At 47.0% G+C, this 8659-nt stretch overlaps 1 protein-coding gene across 45 annotated transcripts in view; it reads right to left on the reverse strand.

Moving 5' to 3' along the window:
* RIMS2 (regulating synaptic membrane exocytosis 2) overlaps positions 1-8140 on the reverse strand; it is a 484966-nt gene extending 476826 nt beyond the window's left edge. For all 45 annotated transcript variants that reach the window (XM_056332919.1, XM_056332910.1, XM_056332929.1 and 42 more), the window contains exon 1: positions 7547-8140. In XM_056332919.1, the coding sequence (XP_056188894.1) occupies positions 7547-7716 (170 nt within the window). In that variant the 5' untranslated portion in view covers positions 7717-8140. The remainder of the gene's footprint in view (positions 1-7546) is intronic.
* Between the last annotated feature and the right edge of the window lie 519 nt (positions 8141-8659).

Genomic DNA, 8659 nt, shown 5'->3' on the forward strand with positions numbered 1-8659 from the left:
CTCAAGTGCTTAAGATAATACACAATCTAAAGAAAGACTGCCCTCAAATACATAGAACCAAAATGCCACATTGTATCAAATACCTAGCAATGCTATACAACCTGTGAGATATTTTATGTACAAATACAATATGGTATTTGCTATAAGAAACCATTCACCTTAAAAATATTACTGTTAAATGGAGAAAGAATAAGTCATCAGGAAGTATTTAAGCAATTCCATATGAGATTTAAGAAGAAAGAACCAACCGCACAGAGACAGTAAAAAGAAAAAAAACTTTTTAATGTTTTATTTAAAGTTTAAAGATTTTCTTTGTGAATCTCCTAAACAGAAGCACTCAGACTTTTTTGAAACACAGGTTCAGCTCTCCCTAATTTCTGCTGGAACAGGATATCTCACTGTGGTTTTAATAAAAGAGTTGAAAGCCTAAATAAAACATATTCTTTAGGCTCTCACATCAAAACTTTCAAACTCCAAAAGACACATAAAGTTGACTATTAAAAACTCCTCTACAAAAATGCATTAATTTTATTTCAGTTTATCGAAATGCAGCTATGATCACTCTTCAAACATGTTTAGGCAGAGAAATGTGATGACAGCCGATATTTGAATTCAAGACTATAAAAGAACTGTCTTCTACCTTCAATGAAAACAGCAGAAAACTGTATAAATTACCTTGAACTCAACTCTCCAAAAATTACATGTATTAACTTCTTAAATGCACTACTACTCCCCCATACAATCTTGTATGGTTACATTAACTCTTATAATCTCAGTCCTGACTGATCCCTTTGCAAGGGATTGCTTCAAGGCAATACCATGGAGAAACAACATGAGGAAACAGTCACAACATAATATCATGCAGAAGCAGCCTTTCAGCACAGCACTGATTCTGCAGTTTTTATTGTATCACCAGAATTTTAACAAATCACAAGATGCAGTTGCTGGAATATACTGAGTTTACAAAAACACTACCAGATTAGACATAAACTGTTCTTATTGATAAACTGTAATATGCCCTCAACAGACAGTTATACTTCAAGGATGCAACAGTTCCTCCTGTTACACCATGTAGTCCTGAAAAAGAGACAAAATCTAAACTCAGTAAGCACTGAAAACAATGTGGTTTGATTTGAACTCAAGTTTTATAATAGGAATTAATTTGTCTGAAAGACAACTGGTTTTGAATGCCATGTTTAAACAATTAGGATTTAAAGAGATTCTTCCTGCTTATGAGTCTAAATTTAGATGACTGACTCCTGCCCACTTTTAAAGACACTAGGTTGTCTATGATAACTTTTAGCTATTAACCATGATATAGTAAGACATATGACTAAGACAGCCCACATGATCTAATCTTAACTCAAAAAATCATCCCCACCTCAGGGCTCATTGTTAAGGTGTAATGTCTGTTGCAGACAAACAAATACAGAAGAGACCATAACTCATCATTTCTTGTGTTATTTTTGATTTTGTTTTCCCAAGTCCCTGTCAAAAACGCCATCAGAGAAGATGCTGGGGCAAAAGGAAAGACAGCCATACAAAAAAGATCCTTCTTGGAAGAGGTAGGCCTAATGGTCCCAGAAACTTTCCTAGCCTTCTTACTGACTGAGAATGTGACACTAGAACTTCAAGGAAGCCAGTAAAGCAGAGGGACGAGAGGTGACATTCAGCTGAAGACAATTCCCAAGAGTGTCAAATCTACCTTACAGATAAAACCTGAACGTTCATGTACATGGCTAATTTCACATTCCACTGGATTAAGTTTCACAGTTCAAACTACTACATTATTTTTTCCTCCTTATTATGGAACTTTGAATAAGCTTCAAGTATTTTAAAAGTACATTGGCAGAGTAAGAATGCATTTTATATCAGTTCTGTAGTAACCTATCACTTCTGTGTATTTTTGCACTTACAATATATACACTGATTAAGCTGTTGTTTCAATGGAAAAATCAATTATTTGACATTCTCAGCTATTTAGACATTACCCAGCTTACAGATGCATGCAGGCAAAATCCAGAATGGACCATTCAGTCCCCTGACCTCACCTACAGAGACCACTGCATTTCACCCAGTCACCGCTTTCCAGGATACAGTCCCAGCACCCTAAATGATGATCTGCACTCTTGTCTTTTAGATGCAAAATTAAATGTTTTCTTCTTTTTGTTTCAAAGAAGTGCAAAAGCAGATTTATTTGACAAGATTTCAGAAAGCACACACTGCCTGGCATTAAAAATCTATTTTGGGGGTTCTTTGTTAAATAAATCCTGTATCAGCTTTTCTATTTTTCAGCCCCATATGATGTCAGGCCTTCCACATCTGAACCATTCTGCTTGTACTTCTTGAATGCGGTAACATCAGCACTATTGCAGTCTTCTGAAATTTTACTCAACGTTAACGTTAGCAAGCCCAGTACTTAGTGTAACTGCCAGTCTGTATAATCTCCAAACACATTCTGCTTAGTCACTACAAGGAAGTACTACTGCTATTATTTGTAGACAGTGCCCAAAAGTGTGCTAGATGCTTTAGGGAACACTTGTAAACACCGGGTCTTCTCAAAGAGCAAACAGTACAAGATGTAACATCCAGACGAATATTATCTACAGTATAAAATGTCTCAGCATGTAGTGTGAGAGAGGAGTAAGGAATAATGACAATTTTGAGAGAGGCCCAAAAAGCAGTACAAATTATTAAAAGAAAGGAAAGATAATGAAGAATATTAGGAGGGAGCAGAGAATGAGGGAGTAGGAAGGGCGAAGGGCAGGGAAGAGGGCAGGGCAGGGAAGGGGACAGATATCTTCCTCAACTATATATTCTCATATAACTTCCACTATCACTTATTTTACACTGCATAAAGTTATTGCTTTGAAAGTCACCTTGACCATATTTTACTTTATAATACATGGAAACAAGAGCAAAATGATGAGCGGTGTAGCAACTAACTGTTCTGATCAACACCCTGGATTCAGATTCAGACAAAACACAACATAAAGTTATGAAAGCATAAGTTAAACAACATTGCCTGGAGTCTTAGTTTACTATCTAGCCAAAAGAAAATCTTTTTGCACTACCCTATAATCTTCGGAAATTCCAATATACGTACTTCTCATTTTAAAAAACAAAACCGAAAATCATTACCTACACCTCTTTCGTTCCTCCAGCCTTGAAATCCAAATCCTAAACATACAATGCTTTTAAAGCAGTGTAAATCAGTTGATTATTTATAAATCAGGATAATTATTTATAAAGCAGTACAAGAGCTTTGTGAAGCAGATATTTACACTGCTGTGGCTCACAGCCACCAATCTATTACTTCCTGTCCCCCAGGCCCAGCATCCCAGGCCCCATCTCACTGACGGTGCCATACGGAGCCCACACAATCTAGGTTTTAGAAGCCTGCTTGTCAGAGATTTTGTTTCTGTCAGTGTAGCTGCCCAATTTTTACCATGGCTGTGCAATCACTGACACAGCAACTGAGCACACACAAGCCCACAGTCATTTGTACCTTCCTAAAACTTATTTTGGACTTGACAGTGGTGGCTAATGGGAAGTCGCCATTCTCTAGCTAGCCCACCATGTTTCCATGTCTTCTCTCCCTGGATAAAACAGATGAAAATGCCAGTTGATTTCAGCCACACACAAATACAAAAGAGCTATTTTATAATGACCTCACAGTAAACCTGTGATGCTTTGCAAATATGTTTTGCAAATATAAGCTGGATGATTTCAAAATGAAATTTCACTTGGGAACATTTGTCTTCTACTGGGCCAAACTGTCTACACCCGTGAAAAGCTGGAATTTGTGTATTTTCAGACCTGAAAGACTGACTTTAAGAGGACAGCATTTTGTCTTTAGAATAGCTAGACAAAGGAGCTGGAAACTCATGATACTGCAAGTGGAAAAGTGTATATGCACATCACACAGGCTGAAACATAAGTCTTTAGAAATAATGTCAGCATGCTAGCATCTTCTAAAAGTTCTTTTGCGTGCATCTTCTCAAGCCAGTCCTTTTATATAAACTACAAATTAATAGTAAAAAAGCACAAAACTGATACCATAAATCAAACCATATGAAGGAAATGTGCTATCTAAAATTTGTTTGAAAGCTTATACACAGAAAACTAGAATTCGTAAGAGGAAGTGCATCATGTAAAGGAAAAGCCATGATCAAAAGTTCTATGCTATATCAAAGAGACCAAAACATCCACAAAGATAAAAGTTGAAAATACATAAATATTTCTGTAACAGCAGAGAAGGGCTTGCACCCAGTGTATAGACAAAAATTCACGCGGATTGTCATGCACTATGCATATTAAATATTATGCAAAATATATGTTCAATAACCTTGTCAAAAAGGCACCTTCTTAGCACATGACATTCAAAATGCACTTCAGGGGTCCCAAAAATTCCAGAAGAGAGAGAGTCCAAGTAGCTGAGTTTTCTGTCCATACTCTTTTTTAAAGCAGAAGCTCTCTCACAGGAACACAGTGCACAACTGTAGCTAGGTGTATTTCACAGACCAAACCAGGCCAAAGGAGAAAGCAAATCTGGAAAGCTTCTGCTTTCCATGCCATCAAGTTCCAGAACTCCTGGCGAGAATTCATGCTGACCTGATCACTATTAGTTGCTACAGATTAAAACCCAATACCATCTGCATTTTCTTTCCTCAAAAAGAGTAAAAGAAGCATAAGGTGAAGAAGTCATGTATCTATTTTAAATCCACACATATTTACCCCAGGGAGTGAAGGGAAAAAGAATAAATAGTCCACATTACAGATGTGAGTCACACTACTTAATGCACTTTTGGAAGATGCTCAAATACCACAGTGATGGGCATAGCATAAGAATCTGAAAAGCACAAAATAGAAATAGAATATAGAAAGGAAGTAGAACCCAGGGACTAGCCATTCATACTGTCACTCAATCACCATAAATTATCAAAATAAAAAAAAAAAAAGAGGAAATCCATGCTTGCTGCTTTCTACAACATTTGAACAGTTTTGTGATAATATCTCTAAATGTCAACTCTTGTTTTAGCATCTTTTTTTTATCCTCCCTTATTTTTCCATTAAATGAAATGACACAATTTTATTGCTTAGTCAGACAAAAATACCTTCCACTTCAAAAGGAGCTTGCCTTCCAGGAGAATTACACTTGAACAGAGACTGCAAAATTTAGCTCTATATTTATCTCTATGCAATAACAGTAGTTCATTCATATAAATATGGGTGGTGGGGATGTCCTTCTTCTTCCTTCTCTTCTCTTGACAGAGGAAAACATCTGTCAAGAGAATTAAACTCAGTAATATCTGCATAAAAACCCAGAACAAGTTCTGGTATGACTTTGGTGGAGGGTGTGCTTCATGAATCTGTAGATACTTTCAAAATAAACATGGACCTGATAGTTCAAGGAGCCACTTCACTTTAAGAAAAATGAAACTGGTGAGTTATTCTTCTGACACCAGATCACTTCTCAGTCAGTATCCTGTAAAATACTGTGGGCCATCTATCCCAATTCCATTGACAACAGCATTTTCCTGAGAGCGCTGTTTCAGGCTATCCTTTGTGTACAAACTTTACACCATACCATTTCCCTCAAGGCTTGCACAGAACTTGAGAGGAATCTTCAGTGAGACATAATGAGATACTAAATTAGTTCATAGTTTATCTTTGGATTTGATGAGGACCTTTCTTTTGTCCATTGTCTGCTTCCAAGATTCTGGTGATTACCAATGGAAACAGTTTTGTTTCATTTCCTAAGTTGGCTGTACCTTGTTATTATATGAGAACAGTTTATTCTTCATTTGCAAGCTTAACAGCTCAAGCTGATCCTAGTATCATACTGAAATTGTACTTTATATTGGATCACAAATATTATCATCCACAACAAAAGTTGCCAGAAGCCTTCCTTAAAACTGTAGTGGTATTATTATATCTTTAAACTGCAACTTCAATAATTTTCCATTTCCTTCTTTGTTACTGATTGTTAAGAGGCCAGAGATTTTAGACAAAAAAATGCATTTATTTTAATATGCCAGACAATTTAGCAATTTAGGGGAGTCTAAACTGCTTTAAAATGAAAGGATCACACTAGCAAGTAAATTGTATAGCATGAGACTGAGAGGCAGTGATAAAACAAGGTATGGCACTTTATTTCCAGTGCTCATATTACACTGACATTCTTCAAAATGCTCACTCAATAAAAAAATCTTTTTAATCAGGCATTGAAATGTCTTTAGGAGATCGCCTCACAGTTTAGCAGCTGGCACACAAACGGTATCTGAAGTTTTCATTAGGACGCTCACAATAATGCAATGCTTGGAAGCAGACTTCCAAAGTCAGCACCAAAAGCCCAGCAGACAGCTTCCAGGTACCGCGGAGGGCCAGCTGCAGCTGGCGTGTCCAAGACACAACACTCATTTTGGTGTAAAAAGAACCGCTAACGCTTCAGCTTCACCACACACTTAAAAGTCACATCCACCACAGCAGTAGCTTTGCTTGTTTTCAAGCCCTCAGAAGTCAGCGCGATTCCTCCGCCACGGAGGGAGAAGAGTTTTCTGGAGTTTACTCGGTGCCTCCCAGCCCGGTAATGGCAGGACACGACCCAGCCGCTCCCGGCAGCGGGACCCCCGCGCCTCCAGCGGGACCGGTTCGCCGCTGGCAGCCGGGGCGCAGCGCAAGGGGGAACAGCCCAGGCTGCCCCGTGTGCCCCGGCTCCCGCTGCGCCCGGGCAGCGGCGGCGGGGCGAGACCCGCGCAGCGCTGCAGGGCGGTGCTGCCGCGGACAGCTCCCGGGGCCGGAGCTGGGCCCCGCCGCGGACAGCTCCCGGTGCTGGAGAGGGCGGCAGGGCGCTCCGCTTCCCCCGGCGCCGGGGCTCACGCTTGGAAAGAGCAACGGGGCGGGGGCGGGTGGCAGACACGTTGTCGGGGGAAGATGGCGGCTGTGGCAAACCCACCCAGCGAGACGGCCGGAGCCTAGGCCCCGGCGGTCCCTCTCCGCCCCGGGCGGCCGCGCCAGCGCCGGGCAGGGCCGCCGCCGCCAGCCCGGAGCCCGCCGCGCCCCCGGGACGGGGCCCGATGCCGCCGATCCGCCCCCTCCGGCGGCGCCAACCGCCGCCGCGACCCACCCCCCACCCCCCTTCCTCCTGATGGCACACGCCGGGTGAGAACGGCACCTGTGCGGCCATGTTGGGCGCCTTGCCCCCGCCAGCGCCGGGGCGTGCGGGGCCGGGGCCGCCGCGCTGCCGCCCGCCCGGCGGAACGCGGCTGAGGCAGGCGGCGAGCCCGGGCCGCGGCGCCCCGGCGGCCTCCCGGCCCCGTGCTTGCCCGCTCCCGCGGCGGCAGGTCCCCCCCGCCGCGCCCCACACCCGCCCGGCGCCGACCAGCCGCCGGGGCACGGCCGGCGGGCGAGAGACGCCCCTGCCCGCCCCCGGCCGCCCGGCTCCTCTCGGCCGCCGCGGCCGTGCAGCCCCCGAGCCCGGGAAAGGGACCTCCGCGCCCGGCCGTGGGCTGGGAGGACGAGGAAGGGATGCGCCCGCCCTTACTTGAGCACGGATTGCTCCTTCTCCTCTTCCTTCTTCTGGCGGTCCATGACGGCCAGAATGATCTTCCGCTCTTCCTCCGTGAGGTGGCTGAGGTCGGGCATCTCGGGCTGAGCAGCCGGCGGAGGCTGAGGAGCAGCGGGGCCGCCCCGGGGCCCGGCGGGAGCCGACATGTTTGGTGGGAGCTCACCGCCGCTACGGGAAGCGCTGCCCGAACTCCAGCGGCCGCGGCGGCACCAGCGGGAGCGGCCGCCGCCGGCGCCGGGAGAAGCACATACAAATCAATACCCTGTAATCAACCGGCAGCCTAATGACGGCCCCGCCGGGGAGGGGCGGGGTGGCCGGCGGCCCCGACCTCGCACCCACCTGCCCGGTCCGCCGGCGCACCGGGGGCAGCGGGGAGGACGGGGACGGAGGGGCCCAGGGGGAGAGCAGGGGGAGCGGGGAGGGGAGCGGGCAGCGCCGGGAGAGGAAGGGCCGGAGGCGGGGTGGGGAGGGAGAGGGGAAAGGGCAGGATTAGCCGCGGGAGCGCTGTGGTTTGGGTGCGAGCGAGATTATCCTAACCCCGAGCTCCTGGCGGGGACGGGGGGACGGAGCCAGCGGCGGGGGGACGGGGAGGGGGGGGGGAACGGGACACGACACAGGAGACGGGGGCAGCGGCTGCCGGGGGCGGGGAGGGGGGGGAGTGGGGGCGAGGCGGGGGGCGTGCGAGAGCGGAGCCCCGGCGCCCCGGGGCGCGCAGCGGGGGAAGCCCCAGCGGGCGAGCGCCGGTCCCGACCGCCGGCCGCGGCTCATAATTCCTCGCCGCCGTCCATGGAGGGGCCCGCGGGGCGCCGCGCCCGCCGCCCGCCGCCTCCCGCCGCCGCTCCTCGGCCGGGCCGCGCCGCTTCCTGCCGCCGCCTCGCTTGGCTGGTGCCCTCTCGGCTGCGAGATGGAGTCCGCCTAACCCATGGCATGGCGGGGAGCCGGAGTCACGGGCGGGGGCTCCGCATCGCCCCGCCGCCTCCCCCACCTGAGCGGCGCGGGGCGCGGAGCCCGGCTGCCGCCCCTAGCGGCGCCGCGCGGGCTGGGAGGCGGGGGGCGCCGGGCGGCACCGGCCCTTATTTATTTATTTAT

This window comes from Falco biarmicus, chromosome 3, assembly GCF_023638135.1.
Source record: "Falco biarmicus isolate bFalBia1 chromosome 3, bFalBia1.pri, whole genome shotgun sequence".
Taxonomy (NCBI): domain Eukaryota; kingdom Metazoa; phylum Chordata; class Aves; order Falconiformes; family Falconidae; genus Falco; species Falco biarmicus.